General features: G+C 39.7%; 1 protein-coding gene and 1 pseudogene across 1 annotated transcript; both read left to right on the top strand.

Moving 5' to 3' along the window:
• The first annotated feature begins 360 nt into the window (after positions 1–360).
• LOC145480540 (uncharacterized) overlaps positions 361–20,614 on the top strand; it is a 72,738-nt pseudogene continuing 52,484 nt past the window's right edge.
• LOC145480539 (BTB and MATH domain-containing protein 36-like) lies at positions 3,610–5,487 on the top strand. Its single transcript, XM_081458777.1, has 3 exons — positions 3,610–3,680; positions 4,415–4,687; positions 4,916–5,487. Exons 1-3 carry the CDS (start codon positions 3,617–3,619, stop codon positions 5,485–5,487), a joined length of 909 nt encoding a protein of 302 aa, XP_081314903.1. The 5' UTR covers positions 3,610–3,616.

Below are 20,614 nucleotides of genomic sequence, written 5' to 3'. Positions count from 1 at the left end.
CCCAATTTTGGCGGCGCAAAAGGAACAGTTGTGCACGTTTCTTTAAAATTGTCTACGTTTTTTATATGAGTAGGCATTTTGTAATGTATTTGTTGCTTTGTAAAAGGGGACCGAAAGATAAAGGTAAAGGAAATATACATGTAGGTAGAATTTTTGGTTTTTCGCAAAATATTGTTTAGTAAACCTTCTCTTGAGTAAACAGGTTAAAAAATAAAATAAAGAAAACTTGAAAATAAGGCTGTTGCGACTGTTCTCTGAATTCTTAAGGATGACGGTAGAATAAGGGCAAACTGTTTGAAATTTCAGGAACCTTGACCCGAAAAGAGATTAGACTGTAAACAATCAGGTGGTATCCCAGGGATGGTATCAAGGGAAGATCAAGAACGGGGCGTACTGGTAGTCCAAAAGGTGAGACAGCTTTCAGTTGAGCTGGGCAGTCACTGAACGATGTGCGTGAAGATTTTAGTCTTCACGTTTTTTTGATTGGCTATTTGAAAACAAAGAAATCTTGAGCGGAAGTCAAATTGTTCGTGCGGATTGCTGGCGTGGAAATGTGAAACAGCTTGACCAGCCGTCTTTATGGAGGACCATTCAAGAACAGCTGCAGCTGACCTTCAAATCGTTTAGCTTCACGGTCTGATCTGACATCAAGGCATTTAAAAGCGAAACAACCAAAATAAACGATTCAGTTGATCCACGCCAGGAGTCAAAAACAAAGGGCAATAACTGAAAAATCAATGAATTCCACACCCTGTCGTTAAAAAAAATTAGACTGACGGATACCATTTAAAGGAGAAGGTCACTCAAAAAAACGTATAATTTTTTCAACGCTTATAAAAACCTTGCACTAAGTTTAGCCACTCACCGTTTTGAACCTTTGTATATTTCTTTGCCGTCCTCTGCAAAACAACAACGTGAAATGACAAAATTCCGCGTATTTTGAAGAACGAGAACCGCAATGGCTAAGTTTTCGTATTTTCTGTTGGAATTGAACGCTGTCGGTGCATGTTAGCCTGAGCAAGATTTCAGACCGATAGGTGTACCGAACAGATCTACACAGCTGCGACATTCGAAGGTAAAAAATAAATTGTCTCCTGCATTGGCATCTTGAAGAGAAGCAGGTCTTTTGTTCCTTTTGAAACGCTCCTATGCATCTATAATGCTTTATATAATAACCCAAGTTATTCTGGCATTTTGATTGGTTCTCGCCTATGATCTATTAAAAGGACAGACGCACGATTGACGTCATCATTTCAAAGTTTTTCCCTCTGTGTTTTAAAATGGCGGAAAGTTTTGAGAATTTAGATAACATTTTACATGGCTGGGCAAAAGATAAGGTACAAGAAAGTCTTGTCCAGGCATTGAACAGGTACCAGAAGCATAGTCTAGCAGGAAGAAGAAAGATAAAGCCGTTTCTGTTTTAGAAAATGACTCGGAAAAAATACTCGAGCAATCTCAGTCGGCACTCGAGCGAGACTAAACCAAACACAAAATTGGTCATGGTAAGCCGAGAACCATTGCTTTATCTCGAATTTCAGTTAACAAACCCAATGAACAAAATGTTTATGACATTAATTTATTTAAAACATTGAACTTTTCTCAAAATCACCTCTTAAAATCAGTGAAAATAAACACATAACCTTGCTTTCCGATGCGAATGTTCCGGTCCGTTTCAGGGCACAGCAGCGAGCAAAGTACAGTTCACTACAGCTCACGGCCAACTGTATCGCAGCTAAAAGGTGTCTCCGACACTATTTCACACTGAGTTGAGAATCACCAACCACAGAGGACACAAATTTCCACCATCACTAACGTTCCTTTCATTCAAAACTCGAATCGAATGGCCTCCAGGTTGACCGCAACTCCTGCAATTTTCGAAGCAACATCCAAGCTTTTCGGCTCACAGGGCTGCTCTGATGACAAAACCTGACTTGACTTATCCAGCATTTTCTTTAAGATTTGTAGATTTCGCAGTTCAAATCTGCTTTCGCTGTAAGTTTTCATTCCACGAGAAGCGACGTTCGAGTCAAGTTTTAAAGTGGCGTGATTTTCCTGCCCAAACAAAATTCTTTGCTACGCATAGCAACCAATGAGATTGCTTGAATTTGTATAGGCAATAGATTACGTCAAATGGCTTTTTTCGTGCTCGCCAAAGCGGGCAAAGGCCGGCTTTCGAGTTATGTTGAAAGATTTTGAAATAAAAAAGAGCTTTATCTGTAGTTGTTTGTTTCGTTATTATATAAAACAAATAGATTCCATGTTGCCGTGCGTCTGTTCAGTAATAGATCACAGAAGACGTCAAAATGTGGTAAGAACATCAGTGACACACTCGGCTATCGCCTCGTGTGCCACTTTTTTGTTCTTACCACATTTTGACGTCATCTGTGAACTATTACTGAACAGACGCACGGCAACATGGAATCTATTTGTTAATTAGTTCAACCTCATTTCGATTACTGTAGCGTCGTGTGAGGTAATTGCAATAAATCTCTTTCCATTAAACTACGAAAACTACAGAATCGCGCTGCACGTATTTTGACCTCTTCTTCATATGATACCAATGCGAATGATCTCTTTGTTAGACTTGGCTGGCAAAAACTTAATCTTCAACGAGAATTAAAAACAGCCACTATGGTCTATAAATCTCTTAATGGTCTCGCCCCTGATTACCTGAAGTCGATGTTTACTGATCGGAGTGCACTATCTACCTATTCTCTTAGAAATTGCGAGGGCAAACTAGCTGTTCCACTCCCCCGCAACAATTTTCTAGAGAACAGTTTCAGCTATAGTGGTGCGGTACTGTGGAACAGCTTACCTACCAATCTGCGGCAAGCACAAACTCTTGCTAGTTTTAAATCCGGCTGCAGGGGTTTTCTTTTTCATAATAAATAAGTTAATTAATCACACGGCATTCATGGAAAGTAGGCACTTCGTTATTGTTTTTATTTTTGTTGTTATTAGATTTAATTAGTAGGAGATTAGTATCTTAATGCAATTAATGCAATTTTAGTTTTTACTTTAAGTTCTGATGTTTTACCCGCGTATAAATAAAGTTTAATAAATAAATAAATAAATAAATTCATTTTTTACAAGGCGTACGTAGTCGCGGCCGTCGCCTTCGTCATTGCTAAAACTCCCCATTTCTTCAGGATAGCGGGCACTTCAGAGGCTGAAACTTCGGTGAGTGGAAAAGCGGAACTTTTACTTGCTATAGGCGAAGAAATAAACGAGTAAGCTTTCCGGAGTGACCTTCTCTTTTAAGGTCCTGCCTTGACGGCCGCCATTAACAATACTATACAGTATATAGGAACATTGCGACTGCATACATGAAGACCGAAAGTCCTAGAATTCTCTTGTCTCCAGAGCCCTTCGTTTCTTGTGCCAAGGTCGCGGCGGCTAAGAGAAGCGAAAAAGGCTCTGGGTGCGAGAGAATGGGCGTGATCTAGGTTTTCTAGGTCTCCAGTCTCCTAATGAAAGGTGCAGATCCTGCTCCCAGTGTCACAGGATCGAAGGGATTTTTTCGTCCGTGCTACAGTGAAGGAAACACAGAATACATACTAAAATACCTTTTCGCTTTGTGACGGTACATTTTTCAATAGTTTATATACAGATCGAGATGGCATCTAACAGCACCATCGAGGACACAAGCCTTTTACAAAAGGGAAGCCAAAACGAAACTGGTAAGTTTACGATTCACATACTGCTGCTTATGCATACTGAAAGAACGGGAAAGAAGCTGGAGGAACACTGACCTTAAGATCGGTTATTAACAAGGTTTCCTCACCAAATTAGACAATCGAATGCATAAATATTGAATCTAAGGTTTGTTCCGCAGATAAAAACAGAATTGTGTGTTGTTTGGCTCCACGGTCTGTTCGAAATATGCACCATTTAATATGCGTTCATGCAAGTAGAGAATGCAAATTTAGATTCTTGGGCACGAAAACCTTCCTTTTTCAGCTATGTTTATATTTACATATTTATAAATTGGATGATTTTCCGATCGTAGCATTTCATGTAAAAAGGCACCTAACATCCGCTCTAAAGACTGAGTTTCAAGAATCCGGTAGTGCAATAGGCGATTTGTATGATGGTGTCATTTGACCACAACTACCAGAATCCTTCACTTTTTCTGTTTCTTATGCTAATCAGGGCAATTGTTATTAAAACCCCACTGGGAATTCAAAATTTAAATAATAAAGAAAAAACGAAAGGAATTCTGTTAGTTGTAGTCAAATGACGACATCGTGCAAATCTGCTATATTTATACGATTTTATCCCTAATTTATTTTTCTTTTGTTTTGTTATTTAAATATTTAAATAACAAAAGAATAGAATAAATTAGGGATAAAAACGTATACAAAATCTTAAAACTCCGATTTGGCTTATTTTAACAACCCCTTTCCGTCTGTAGGAGGAGACCAATCAGAAAAGAAGGTGAAGCATTGCTTTTCTGAACCCTGGGAAGATAGTGATATAATTCTTGTGGTGGAGAATGAGAAGTTTCATGTTCATCGTCTGATACTCAGTATGAACTCTCCAGTGTTCAAGGCTATGTTCAAATCACAATTCAAACAAGCCACAACCAACGAGATTCCTCTGCCTGAGAAAAATGCTAGTGGTGTTCTGGACTTTCTGAAGATAATTTACGGCTTCCAGTACATCCAAGAGAGAGCGGAAATTACAAGTAAGTATTTTTGCAACATAATTAAAGCTAACGTATATGGCAAATGTTTCCGCTGGAGAGGAATTATCCTACGGTCATACAAAATCTTTGGACTGTCTAGCTTGCTTCGAAGTTAAGATGTTCAGGAAAGTCTTTCACGGTAACATCGCAACTTGCCTGGCGCTATTTACCTCTGAAAAGTAAATTGGGCCTTTGTTTAATTTAGTCCTTTCCTTTCAATGTTTTTAGTGGAAAATGTGGAAGATCTTCTACAATTAAGTCACGAGTATCAGGTAAAACAACTCATATTCGACCCTTGTGTGAAGTTTCTCGAGGACCAACCTAAAACAAAAGGAAACGTCATGAAGATTCTGGCGCTGGCAAAATTGTACAACCTGGAGAGGGTACATCAGGGCTGCATCGACCTGCTCAAGAATATGAGACTTGAGTCCCTTTCAGAAACTGTTCATTTGCAAGATCTCGACAAGGAAAAGGCACAATATTACCTGACACAAAGGATTGAACGATTAGAGACGATTCTTGACGAGGTGTATCCCCAGTTTTTCGGGTTAGTGGTGACTCTGATACCCCTGATACACAGAAATAGTAACTACAAAGTGCGGTTGTGCAATACGCACGTCGAAAGCTTCTGGGGAAAATTTCGTCGACCAGTTTCCTGCTTACAAATCAGAGACTGTCCAGAATGTAAAAGCATGTTGAGTGAAATAGTTCAACAAACCCATTATGACAGAGATGACGAGAATCATTTCGATTCTAACCTGTTCTCAGTTCTGCAGGATTTCTCCAAGCTGAAGAACTAGTACTGAAAAACTGACGTAACGTCAAGTAAAGAACTACCAGATCTGAGTATTTGAGCTCGCTCTTATTTTTTACTCAAGCTCCGGTTATTAAGTGATAAAATAGAATTTTCTCTATAAATGAGAACTATACCTGTGTGTAATCAGCTGTGAGCTTAGCAGTGTTCATATTATGGTCAATAGATTTTCAAACAGTTTTACTCATAAATTCATAAGATGCGGTCTCATTTCTAAAGAAATTAAATAAGTTACTTAGTGACGATAATGCTCAAAGACCAGAAGAAAAATTATATTCTCTGTATTTCTCTTATGGTGTAGTTCGATTTATTGCCACCGCAGGATTTTGGCACAGAGGCATGCTAGAAGCCTCCGCGTGAATAAGGAGATAAATGATGTTGTTACTTAGGAAACAGCCCCAAGGAAATACGCACGCTGATTGGTTAAAAATCGTGTGTCTATAACTCGATGGAAGCACAGAACTAGCCTGTGAGCAGGCTCACTTTCTAAAGAGCAAAGCGATCGGGCGGGAAGGAGGCTGGTGAAGAAGCACCAAAAAAGTGAGCCTACCTTGATCTGTAATTTTTTCATTTCTGCTTCGCCTGAGCGAAGTAAAATACCATTGGTCGAAAAGCGGGAAAGGTGAGAAAACTGTCAATCTATTATCTTTGAGGAGGAGCGATTTAATGGATCCTCATGGAGTCGGTAATTAACCGCACGTTCTCACAATAAAAAATAAGTCATCTGCATCAGTGGAGTCGGAGAAAGAGTTGAGAGCGCGTATTACTGTCCAGTCTACTTCTGGTTAAATTTCAAACTAGCTAAAGAGGGAGCAGGAAATAGCAGTTGAAAGTATGTTAATGAATCAAGACGTACTTGTCGTGCTGCCGACTACACACGGAAAGAGTTAAATATTACAAACGTACGTGATTACGAGCGGGCAACGAAACAACACGAAGGCGTTTGCCCGTTTACCAGCATCATCAAAGACCAGACTGCCAAAGCACGATCACTTGGAATTAAGTGTGTGTCCTTGCTAGACATAAACTTTGACGGTTTTTCTTCGGCAAAACTTTATCAACAACGGATATCGCGCCTGCATGTTGTTATGAAAAAGATTTACAATTTTCCCGAGAAATCTGAGCTGCCAAAGTTCATACTTCCGGTGAAAATTAATTGACTTATTTATTGCTGTGGTTTCGGCTATCTTTAAAAAGAGGAACGAGGAATCGGAGAATGGGAACGGGGAACGGGGAACGGGAAACGGGAAACGGGAAACGGGAAACGGGAAACGGGAAACGGGAAACGGGAAACGGGAAACGGGGAACGGGGAATGAGGAATCTTTAAAATGGGTAATCTTTAAAAGCGGGAATCTTTAAAACGGGGAATCTTTAAAAGCGGGAATCTTTAAAATGGGGAATCTTTAAAAGCGGGAATCTTTAAAATGGGGAATCTTTAAAAGCGGGAATCTTTAAAATGGGGAATCTTTAAAAGCGGGAATCTTTAAATTGGGGAATCTTTAAAAGCGGGAATCTTTAAATTGGGGAATCTTTAAAAGCGGGAATCTTTAAAACGGGGAATCTTTAAAGTGGGGAATATTTAATAGCGTTAATCTTTACTGAAAAGTGAACGAGAATCTCTCAGTTTCCCACCGGAAGCTATTTATTCTGTCACATGTATCAACTCAATAGGTACAGAGACAGTTGTGGAATTTATTCATTGTAATTTTATTGCACGCTATTAAAGCACATCGGTTTAGCGGGATAGTGCAGCGGTTCAAATCTCGATTCTCACTCTTTGAGATCCGCTAGACCGACCAAAGAATCGAACCGCCTGGATTTATCTTAACTCCGGACTGTGACCTTTTGTTTCGCAGCGATGGATATTTGTCGTAGCCTTATCATGTGCTAATGGAAGGACTTACGACTGAACGACAAATATATCATTATATGGCAGGGTAAACACGTTTTTGGTTGTTTAATCGATAAATCAACAGTCCCCTAAATCTGGTTTTCACACGACGTCGCTAAAATTCAAACTATAAAACTATTAATCATCCTGAGATTTTACTTTCATGATGTGTAAGGGCAGCTGAAAACTAATAGTCATACAAATTTTTGCTCCAAGTGGGTTCTTGGTTTTGTAATAGACTACGCTTGAATTTCTAAGCTTTTGCGTGACGCGGCATTTACATGACTGGCAAGAAAGCTGTCATGTTGGTTAAAAGAGTGACTTATTTCGGGGAATTTGGCTATCTGAACAGTCCATGTATTAGAAAAAGTATTATTTTTAAAATGTTTTTGAGTTCCTGAAAAGATAAATTCACGCTTTTGTAGCAAAACTCAGTGACAGATGTTTCTGTTGGTTTCCGGCCGCCATCCGGATGGGCGCCAGCATGGCCTCTCCATCAAAATCTCTATAAATTTGGGTAAAAAAATTCTCCGCATATCTTGCTTAAGAAACATTGCTGTGACCTGAATCTTGGCGAAAGTCTTTGCATATTTACCTTTTTTGTCTTCAGGATTCTGGACTTCATCATTTGAACTGTTTTGATTTTGATTTTGATTTAGATTTATTTTGAATGGCGTGACACTGAAAACCAACAATAAAGTAATTCGATGCTCGATGCCCGAACGATGTGACGGCGAAATTCGCGTATAATCCGTCATTGCGTGCTTAATGATACCTCTTTCTACGCCACGCAGTCATGCGAAGACAATTTCAAAGTGCCCATTGCATTCACTTTAAAGAAGAAAGAATCGGTCGCTTTGAAGGTCTTCCACAGTTTAAGTGGAATGATCTCCGCGAACAAGATGTGATAGGGGAAGGGTCGTTTGGAGCCGTTTTTATCACAAAAACCAGGAACAAGGACGGAAAGTCGAAACAGTGGTTGACAAGAAATCACCCGCTTTTAAAGATTCCCACTTAAAAAAGATTCCCCATTTTAAAGATTCCCGCTTTTAAAGATTCCCCGTTTTAAAGATTCCCGCTTTTAAAGATTCCCGCTTTTAAAGATTCCCGCTTTTAAAGATTCCCGCTTTTAAAGATTCCCCGTTTTAAAGATTCCCGCTTTTAAAGATTCCCCGTTTTAAAAATTCCCGCTTTTAAAGATTCCCCATTTTAAAGATTCCCGCTTTTAAAGATTCCCCATTTAAAAGATTCCCCATTTAAAAGATTCCCCATTTTAAAGATTCCCCGTTTTAAAGATTCCCGTTTTTAAAGATTCCGCTTTTAAAGATTCCCGCTTTTAAAGATTCCCCATTTAAAAGATTCCCCATTTAAAAGATTCCCCATTTTAAAGATTCCCCGTTTTAAAGATTCCCGTTTTTAAAGATTCCGCTTTCAAAGATTCCCCATTTTAAAGATTCCCGCTTTTAAAGATTCCCCATTTTAAAGATTCCCGCTTTTAAAGATTCCCGCTTTTAAAGATTCCCCATTTTAAAGATTCCCCGTTCCCCGTTCCCCGTTCCCCGGTCCCCATTCCCCATTCCCATTCCCATTCCCATTCCCATTCCCCGATTCTCAAATTCCCCGTTCACCGTTTTAAAGATAGCCTGTGGTTTCTGGGGTAGAAATACAAAATTTGCAGAGATCGGAGCAGGCTCACTTTCCAGCCTCGCGGCTTCGCCGCTCGATTTCGCGCTCGCGGCTACGCCGCGCGCGTTTGTGCTCCAACGTGAACCTGCTCGCAGGCTACAGAGAACTGGCACGAGCTGTTGACATAATGATGGCGCGAGTAAAGAGAATTTACATTTTGATGATAGTAAGTAAGTAAGTAAATATCAAAGTAAACAATTATAAGCTGTTTTTCTTTTTTTCGTCGCAGTGTTTTCTAAAAGAATTAGAAAACATGTTCTCCGTGTTTCTATAGAAACACTCTTGAAAGTTTGGGAGAACTCGAAAAAGCTGTGGAAACACTCGCCTGCGGTTCGTGTTCCCACAGCATTTCTCGTTCTCCCAAACTTCCACTTGTGTTTCTATTAAACAATTAGATTATTCGCTCTCGATTTCTATCGCGTGATAGTTGACGAGGACGCAGCCCGAGTCAACTATCACGCATAGAAATCGAGAGCGAATAATCTAATTGTTTTAGTATAGATCTACTAGTCCTTCAAAACTTTATCTAAATCCTCTTCACAGACACTTCGAAAACACCAAGAAGCGGCCGTCATTTTGTTAACAAGCGCACACTGCTACGCTACTATCTATCACAGAATAGACAATGAGTAGCGTAGCCAATTAGAGAACGGCATTCGTGATAGAACGCTGGTAGATTTATACTAAAACTCGATAGAAACACGGTACATGTTCTCTATTTCTTAAATAAGGTATGGGTATAGATGTGTATACAGAATAAATCTCAGTTGAATAGCTCGCTCGCAAGGTAGTCTCGGATAAAACTTTTTAGGCGCAAGGTTGTCTCGGGAAGGTAAGACCACAGTGGTTGTTTGGCGATTGTTTTCTATTCCATATTCATCAAGCTGAGCGAAGGAAAGAATTTGAGAGCACCAGACTTGAAATAATTTGCCCAAAACCTATCGTCGACAGTGTTGATATAGGATAGCGATATACATGGTATGGTATACAAACTCGATCGGCAACCAAAGCTCAAGAAAACATTACTGATTTAGTTTCACTTCAGCCTAGAAGTGCAGCCTCAATCATCACCTAACTTTCTTTTTATTACACCTTCATTTGACCTGCTAACAGCGTTTCAATAGATCGCTGTCCGTTTGTATCTCTTCCAGATCCGGCGGTGACCTCAAATTCCAGTACTACCAATCAAAGCCAATTTAAGCAATAAAAGCTGCTCCGATTTCACAGAACTGATAGAAACTGCTAGAAATTGTCCAGAATGGAAAAAGCTGCTCCGAAACAAAAAAAGGTTACTCGAAATACAAGAAGTTGCGAAAACGTTGTGGAAAGCGCTAGCCATATCGAGTGTTCAAGCCCCAGACCGGACCAACACTCAGGGTCTTAATAACTGAGGAGAACTTGCGGCTTTTGTAATTATATCTGCCAATGGTTAGACGTCCAAGTCTTCTCGGATAAGGACTAAAAACCGTGGACCCCGTCTCATGCATCTTCAGTGTTACATGGTTGCAGGGGACGTTAAAGAACCCACACACGAATCGCAAAGAGTAAGGCACATAGTTCCCGGTGTTGTGGTCTGGCCTTGTCTCACGGGTTGGTATTTCACATAGGGTTAAATTCCCTCTTGGACAGAATTGTCGAAATAAAATTGCTGTTTATATCTATCTTTGTATCTTTGCCAACCCCTCCCCCATTTAACGCTTACTAATATGCCACTATTCCGATATATTAATGTTCTAACTTGGCTCCGAGGCTTAGGGGAATAAAACAAAAGAAATCAATTATTCATCCCTCATCCTCGATGCGATTTCTTTTGTTTTAAAGCTAAGCCTCGGAGCTAAGTTAGAATTTTAATACAGTGGAACCTCCGGTTGCGACCATCTCCCGTAAGCGATCACCTCTCCTCAGCGACCAGTTTTCCAAAATACCAAAAGTTTCCAAGTCAAATCACTGCATTTGGAACCTCTTGTAAGCGACCACCTCTCGTAAGCGACTGCGACCACTTTTAGAGCTAAAAGTTTGATTTTTTTTTTCGTTTTTAACCTCCCGTAAACGACCACTTGACAGACAATAGAGCAAAATTGAATAATAAGGTGTTGTAACATTATCACATTCCTGGGTAGTGAAAGAGACTGAAATTTCTCAATGGGAAGTACCGGATTTTTTCTGTAAATTGACTTTTGACATGAATAAAACTTTTAAAAATTGAAGGAAAATATACACATAGACAGTACGCTATCAGTCTTAAGAGAAACGATCTTAAAATGTTTTAAAATTACCATATGCTAATGAGGCAAAATTTTGACCCAATATGATTTAAGCTCTCATAAGCGACCGCCTCCCGTAAGCGACCACCTAAGCCGCTTGACATTTTGGCTGGTCGCTTACGGAAGGTTCCACTGTATATCGGAATTGGCCTATTACGCAGGCTATTTACTGTCAACACTCATGTCCACGGCAACCTACGTTGGACCCTAAGAATAACTTGTGCATCTTAACACATGACGACTCAATAGGAATTAGATGGGACTAGCGCGCGCGCTATGTTGTAAAGAGAAATATTTCACCGTGGCCTGAACCGTCGCCATTCAGTTGAGATTTTCAGTAGTTCAGCGTTAATTCCAGTTTGAAGTGGAGGAGGTGGCGGCTGGCGGCCGCCGGCTTGCGGGCCTTGTCTCTCCCTCTTCTCTTACCGGTCTCCGGACAAAAGTAGTTTCGTTAAAAGACGCTTCAGAGGGCCCAGGAGGGCGAAAAAACACCACACATGGTTCGATTAACGTTTCATGTAACTTTCCTGGAATATTCAGACCGAGATGTAATTAGATATGCAATTTCAGAGCTTTATTGTGTGGCTTACACGCAGTGTGTAGCCACATTATGCCATGATCGGATACTTATTTGTCTACCAGAGTCAGCGCCTGTCACGTGGTCTTGTGTCGTACGGCGCACTAGTCTGAGTCAGCCATTTCGGTTGTAAGCGTGATCAGGGGCATCCAACGGAATATTTCGGTAAAATATCTGTTCGGATGGAAGGTTGCCTAAAAATTTCGAAATTTTTTTCTCAGTTATGCTCTAGGCTTTTCAATTTTTTTCGTAAAACGATAAAGTTTCCCTAGAATTTTCGGAATTGATGTGCTTACTTTTATCATGTCCCATAATTTTTGGACGGTTTTCTTTGTTCTCTAAACTTTTCGTCTAGGGTAATTATTCCAAAAGCTGCTAAAAGTTTCGGTGAGCATTAGAGGTCATCAGGAACGTACATGAACTTAGTGAAGGATAATGGCACTAGCTAACGGCACTGACGAGATCGTAATTATAATGCTCTTTAGCTCTTTATAGTTACAAACAGCGGGGGTCTAGACACAGTTCTTATGCATTTACAAAACAGTTGAGCACAGGATAGAGACCCGCCTTTTAATTCAAAAACTTATCTCTCTTTTTGTCACAATGGACCACTTCACGCTCTAAGGGGCACTATGCATGGGTAATCAGGGCAAGATTGTAAAGGAACAAAGCGGCAAAAGATACGTTTTCCTTCATATTTCCGTTCTGAATTCCATTTTTGAGAGGAAACTTTTACTGTAAATAGAGAAACCCCTTTTCTATGTTTAATAGCGTTTTTGAGGCGATTGAGCTAGGCATTAACCTACTTATCCGAGTATGGGAGAAGTTATTTTTACGGCTTGAGCAAAAAGACTTGATCAAATTATTTGGTCATTTTCATTGATAACATTGGCATTGTCTGGGACCATACAAAGAGTTTTAATATTTAGCTATTATTAACCGAGCAAGAGGTCGGTATGGGAGAATCTTGACCGAGGTTGTGAGTACAGACCGAACGCAGTGAGGTCTGTACACACGACTGAGGTCAAGATTCTCCCATACGGACCGACTAAGCTCGGTTAATAAGATGTTTATTATATGGCAAACAAGAAAAATTTAATTCGTTTAATGTAACTGGTTTGTGCTGGCTAATATTTTGTTGGCGATCACCTGAACTTAAAATCTGCCATAGTTTGCTCGTCCTCTTTACCCCTTTTTTTTCTCATCAAGCTTTTTGGCACTTCCGTAAATTATGGAGAAAAAAATAGAAGAAAATAGTCAATATTTTTGTATTTTAGTTTGCAACTTTTTCACCGCAAAATGTAACCGGTCTAGATGCCGGTCTAGATGGGAAAATCTAGACCGCGGTCAATATCTATTTTAGCCAATCAAATTCGTGAATTCGGTAGTTCCCAGTCCTTGTGAGAGACAGCCATATAAGCACATTAATTAATAACCAGTGCACTACAACACAAGCTCTGCTGTGACCTGTATATTATATATTAAATTATAATATTGTTTTTGCCGGTCCCATTTGTAATAATAATAATACAAATAATAATTATAGTAATAATAATTAAAGTAATAATAATAATTGTAATAATAATAATAATAATAATAATAATAATAATAGTAACAACAACAATATTTAAACAGGGTGCATTCATCACATCAGTGGTGCAGCTGTCTTAAAAGCAATATTACGCCATAAAAAAAAGCCTAGATAAAGACAAGAGTGAGCTCCTGATTTCTCAAACCCTCAATAACTCAAACCAAAAGTTGTTTTCCCAATACATGTAACTCCCCTGTACAGCTTTCGTTAAAGGAACTCCATAACAGTTGAAAATTAGGACTGACGAGCCATTATCGTTTTCTAATATACAGTTGGCAGTTATTATTCTCGTTATTGTTATTATTGTTATTGTTTTTATTTTTATTATTATAATTTATTATTAATTAATACATGTCATACTTGTATGTACATTTTGTAATTAGGCTGGTAATTTAGTATCAACTGCAACAGAGTTTCACTGAATTGAATCAATAAATTATACCTCATGGTATTAATTACATGTCATGGTATGGCGTATATTTTTTACACCAAGGCCAGTATAATATGCAGTCAGCCACACCTACATGTACACATTTGGACAACTATGTGTCTTTATAGAAACATACCTTTTTATGGCAACCAGATGGACAACATAACAATTTGCAATAAGCACAAAACAACACATTGCGACACCACCTGTTTTCTGGGAAGCAGCATTTCAAACTCAAAGTAACAGTAATTTACTACTTCATTTCATTGAGGCCAGGAACTTTCTGGGAACTTACTGGTCTGCTATTTCTGTCCTCACCACTGATATCATTATCATGAAAAGTGATATGAGAACGTACTGGTCACTCGGTAGTAGTAAGTTCTAATCATTTGTGCAATTAAAAAGCTGCTCAGTGTGACAGTTTTTCGTCACCAAGTGAACTTCAAAGTAACGGTATACATCTTAATCATGAAAAGTGATATGGGAACTTACTGGTCACTAATGAAAAAGGTGCTTTTGTGTTCATTATGTGAACCTTTCTTATTTTAAGTCGTTCACGCGCGGGCTTGTGTGATTGACATCTTGTGGTCATCAAATAATGGCGGACACGTTGACCAAATTTGGTGCAAACAAGACTTTTCGTAATTTTCAGCAGAGCCGAACTGATTTATTCAGCCTAATTCGGATGGGTCCTGTTGAAGTGAATATTCCTGACTACTGAGTACGAAACTTCGATTCGCGTTATGATCACTTTCTCTGCCATCATTAAAACTTCGCGGGTCTCCATTTCCGGTAACAACTAAGGCATGCAAAATAAATTGTTTACCCAAACCAAATGTGTCAAAAAAAAAAGAAAGCGCATTAACAAATGGAAAGACAACTTTGAAAAAACGAAATCTGATGTATTTTCCCTTCGAAATCGCAAAGTACAGTTGTTATTAGTTGTTATTAGATCCGTAAGAAATATAATTTCCACAAAGGAATAAATAAGCCCAAACAAAGATATAACACGCATGAAAAGAATCCTGGCTGGCCGTTGTTTGATCAGAATTGTTTCTTGAATTGGCACCGTGCCTTTAGATCAGTCGAAGTAGAGTGGGACAGTAGAGTGTTGGTCAACACCGGGTAACCCGAAAACACTGACCCCTTGTCCGCTGACTACCCTAGGACCGGTCCATGGACTACCCCTACGAACCCCCTCTATGGACCACCCTAAAATAGTGTAAAAATAATAAATAAAGATTTCACTTATGGGTTGTCTAATAGATTCAGACTCGTGTCGGTGATTTTTTTTTTACTTAGCCTACGAGCAGGCTCACCTTCGAGTCACGCGCGCGAGCGGCGAAGAGCAAAGCGATCCGGCGGGAAGGAGTCTGGTGAAGAGGCGCCAAGAAAGTTTCTCCTCTCGCGGCTTCTTCGTTCATTTTCGCGCTCGCGGCTACGCCGCGCGCGCTTGTGCTCCAACGTAAGCCTGCTCGCAGCCTAATTTTACCAGTCGATACAGACTGAAATTGCACTTGGAAGTAAGATCACTGTGGATAAAGAGACTGACAACTTTGAAAAGCCCTTCCAAGGTCGAAAACATTTTAGACCTTTTGTGGTCTTGTCTTTCACTGAAGCTGTGCTTTCGGCAGTTCGGTTGCGTTTGAAATACAATGCAATAGTTGCGAATACGGTTTAAAAAACAGTGCCGGCTTCTCCCGCCGACTTTGCTTAATTGACAATATTAAATCTAATAATTAATAGGCTCATTTAGCTAGTTCAACTCCAAAGTAGTTCTTAACTCAACCTCTGAATCAATCAATTAAGTCCACAGAGTTCTCTGGCAGCCAAACCCTCCAACGACGGGTCGGCAAATCCTGACCGCGCTTTCGACCGATGGACACAAAGTATACACTAAACATAGGAGAACGGTGTTTTAATTACAAAATATTTTGACGTATACGACCTCGACCAAAAAAGTGCAAAATGTGAACAGACTGCACGTACCAAGAAACGTGATTTCCAGATCTCCAGATGTATCTAGGCAGAATATGACAGCTATGATAATTTTCCGCGACCAGATCAACGGATACAACTGCGTCAAGGGAAAAGAAATCGATCTAATTTCACTCTATAAATGACAGCATAACAGACCACTATTGTTTGCAGGTAAATAAAATTTGAATAAATAACTAATGTTTTTTTTTTTCAAACAAGAAAGGTTCTCAAGGCAGTCAGAGCCTCAAGTTGCACACTTCAGTCCACAGTAATCGCGTCTGAATGCAATTTCCAGCCAGAATTGATTTACGACATTTACAAGATCGATATGTAAGCTTGACTTGAGATTTTTACCAACGTATTTGAATTCACTTACATCGGTAAACATTTTGTGTGTGCAAGCGTCACTCAAGACAATAGAAAGATAACAAATGTAAAAGTTCGATTTTACCACGTGATCAGGCATGGTTTAGGTCGGTAACCGCGGTCGCATAGTATTTCACATGCCGTGGTCTCCACATTAGGTCGGTCTCAAACAATCACGTTTTCCGGCAATTCAAGATTTGTTTTCAATTTACGTACGAGTCATGGCACAAAACAAAGACATTGATTCCTCCTTCTTTGCCAAATCCAGATCAATCACTCGGACAATATATTCTAACGTGCGTCTAGATATTTTGAAGTTCTCTTTCCACCATTCTTCAACAGTCCGGGATCGTTATCAGATTTGATAACCTCGACCAAAACAAACCATTAACCAATCGCTGCACAAGTTTTCGTTCACGTGACATTATTTGGAAGCAACAGTGTATAATTCAATATGGCGGTCGACGGGGCGCTGCGATGAAAGGAGTTACTTTTTTCACAGCATCACAATGCAATTTCATTTAATTGTAATTGTATGTTTGCTTCACAATAGGTTACTGGATTATCGAATAGAAACAGAGATGTAGGGAAGAAAACTGTCTTTGTCCAAAAGCTACAACGAAAAGTTTCATTTTCAGATAGACACCGTATAATATTTGTTCCGAGTAAAAACACGCGAAGGCAGACAACAGTTATTCTGTTCACAAAAGCGTTGTTTATTGATACTAATATGATAGCTTCTATTTTCACTCAGGCTTCATTTTCTTGGTAGTTGGCGAAGCTGGCTGTTCAACAGTCTGTATAAAATATAAACGAAACACTAACAGTAAATACATCTTGAGTTCACAAATTGACACTGAACAAGTTGCTTCTATATTCCAAGCGGAGAGCTGTAACTGAATTTCGTTCAATTTGCATGAGCGAAGCGTGGTTAGGACCGAAACATCTCCTACTATGATTTACTATGAAATGGAAATAACAGTATCGAAACAGTTCACGACCCTCCCTCTGTCGACTCTCTGTTCAGATATACTGAAGATGGAATAGCTTACCTCGATGGCCATATCCCATCCCACGCCTAATTCCATTTCTGCGAATGCTAATTCAATCCCCTCCGCCGTATTGTACATTTCGTTTCCATCTTTGATGCACTGGAGTTCTCTTTATCGTTGTGGGCTCCCCTGATATGGTTCTGGCACAACAACAAAAATATAGCAGGTAAATTTACTTTAATTCGCGATACACCTCTGTTCAGTGGAATGGGTACATGCAACACTTTATGCCGTGAGATGTGACAGTAAACTTGGAAGTCTTGGCATTTCCGGAACAGAATTGTTTTAGTTGTAGATCAGTAGTCTATTGTTGTGCATTCGGTGATATGGAAAAACGCTTTTAATGACCGATTCATATAAAAGAAACTATAATTCAAGTAATATGTTTTCGTACCATAGTTCACTCGCTAAATCCAACAATAAGCTTCATTATATAACGACTGGTGTGCCAGAAAACTGATCTAGTTTGGCCGGCATTTCTGGAAAATATTTCAGGACCGCGAGTTGTTGAAATTGACTCTAAAATATAGGCAACTTACCCTTTAACGTGATTGCCGATTTTCCCGCAGTCCGAAAGGTGTTTTAGTTCCCTGTTTATGAAGTATTGCACCCGGCCTATCTGTCTTCCAGCAACTTCTCTCAAAGTGTAATTTTTCTTAGCGCTCTTGGATACCAGACTGTGGCACGTCTAGAAGTGTCTCGAGTATTTCTCTAATTTCTGGCAAAACACAACGAAGTGCGAACGAGTCTTTGTTTCCAATTTTCAGGAAGGACATGAAAAGGAGTTCCTTCTGGCCCCTTGATTTTGACCTCATGGTAACCCTTCAAAAGAAAATAAACAACTAATGTTAGATTCGCAAGTGGTTTCCCGACCACCTGGACTGCCGCACCATGAATCGAGCGACTCACTACATGAGAGCTATAATTTTTCTGAAGGGGCTTAGATGATTTATGTACGTTACTTTTACGTACCCCTTGATTTTGCCACCAGTAATTCTTAAAGTTGAATGGTGCGTGGCTGTCAGGCCTAAAAGGAACGAAAATTTTATGCTGCAAAACTCGACAACAATAAACCTACCCTATGTAATGACCGAGCTATATCCACAAAATCGACATAAATTTGCAATTTTGATTCTATGGGTACCAGCATCCGCCATCTCAATACCTAGGAACATATCGATTACAGCTGTAAATATGGCCGCCGTTACGAACAACACATCGCAAATCAAAATACTCCCGTGCACTTTTTTCACAGATCGTGCACAACACTAAAAACACGTTAAATCCCAAGAATATGGCGTGAAGATTAACGACATATTTTTTGTGATTCACGCAAAAATCTCCAGGTAACTTAAATCTAATGACAAAATGAAAAACATACCTGGTTTGGATGCAAAATTGCAAGCGCTGTTTCACTTTACGAGTAGCATTTTACATCGTTTACGCTGGTCCTCAACCGCCATCTTCAAAACACGTGAGGCTCCTTCTTTTCTAGTAATTATCGAATGGAATTATGGGTAAATTACCCGAGTATAATCGAACAAATAACGAGCAAAGCGAAGTGAATACGAAAATTCTCGGTTTTTGAAATGGCCGCCATGTTGTGACGTCACATGGTTAACAAATCTGATAACGATCCCGGACTGTTCAACGAAATGTCCGTGTAAAAGGGCAAGACTAAACAATCAGATAAACGAAAGTTTGAACGAAACTTTTAAGCTGACCTCCTCTCGCTTTCCTGGAAAACCCAGTACACTGTCCAGCTGTGGCGGTGATTAAACACTTCGGAACGACGACTGACTCAAAGGAAACTCAATTTGACCCGACATTGAATCGGGGGGGGGGGGGGCGGTACTCCAAGAAAAATTGGGTGGGGCTGTGCGGCTCGCTTCCCAAAACCCCTCCCGTAAACTTCCAAAAATAACAATCCCCGAAAGTAGCCATCCCCCAAAGGTAACGTGAAAAATTTGAGGCTGTTATTAAATCCCGAAAGTAGCGAGCCCAACCCAGGGACCCCTTCCTAAGTAGCGAGCCCAACCCACGTCCCTTCCTTTCCGGTTTTTCATTCCGTCAAAAAGAGATCATTCGTACCAACTTTAAATAACGTTTCTTGCTTCCCGAAAGTGACGAGGGTCGTTACTTTCGGAAGTTTACGCTACCCTATTTACCCAATGGTAAGTTTATATGTATAATTTTATTATTATAAACAATTATTGGATGAGGTTTTTGTGATATCCGGAATAATCAAGGTCGAGGTAAGTGTTATTCGGCTTCGGCTGATAACACTAACCGAGACCTTGATTATTTCGGATATCACAAAAACGGAATCTCATAATTGCTTTATTATACATTGTTTTAACGAAAATAACGACAAACGCATTATGGCACTGAACACAGTTTATTTTGTTTATTTTTGTTGCTTCATGTTCTTACGTGAACTTGATATTACTCTTGGAAATCGTGCATTGCGCGCGCAACCTACAGATTATTCACTAATCTGCCAGCAGATTAGTGAATAATCTGTAGGTTGCGCTGTTTCCCAAAATTAACTATAGGCTTTTAGCCAATGAGAAGACAGATGGTGACTACGATGTATAATAAAAACGATTATTGCACTCACGCTTGTTGGATATGGAATGATTATAGTCAACTCAATGCTACATGCCTCGTTGGCTATCCATCGTCTCATATCCAACCCGCACTCATGGAATAACCGTTAATTATTTGCGGGCTTCAAAAAAAGAGCCAAGCTTTCTTGGGAATCCACTCAATTTAGAGCTATTGTGGTTATGCTTTGATATGGTGTGAGCTTGTACTTTGTGGTGTAAATGAAGCTAAAATATTATTGATTGAAGATTGACTGATTGATTGAATGATTGACTGTTTGATTGATTGATTGATTGATTGATTGATTGATTGATTGGTTGATTGGTTGATTGAGTGAGTGAGTGAGTGAGTGAGTGAGTGAGTGAGTGAGTGAGTGAGTGAGTGAGTGAGTGAGTGAGTGAGTGAGTGAGTGATAAGTGAGTGAGTGAGTGAGTGAGTGAGTGAGTGAGTGATTGAAAGGTAACTACACTCCAGTAACAAATATCTCATCTCATTAGCTAGGCAAATGGCAAATGTTCCCCAATTAACCGATTGCCTACATTTTAAAGGGCTTGCTTTGCAGCAGGAAATAATACAATGAATGTCGAGGAAAAGGTTGTTGTTATTCATCGTGGTGGATGCAATAATAAAGGCAACAAGGCATTCGCACCGTCTTTAAGTCCGACACG

The sequence above is a fragment of the Orbicella franksi genome, chromosome 3 (genome assembly GCF_964199315.1).
Source record: "Orbicella franksi chromosome 3, jaOrbFran1.1, whole genome shotgun sequence".
NCBI classification, from domain to species: domain Eukaryota; kingdom Metazoa; phylum Cnidaria; class Anthozoa; order Scleractinia; family Merulinidae; genus Orbicella; species Orbicella franksi.
Note: the sequence above shows the minus strand (reverse complement) of the source record. Positions and strands in the feature narration are given on the sequence as shown.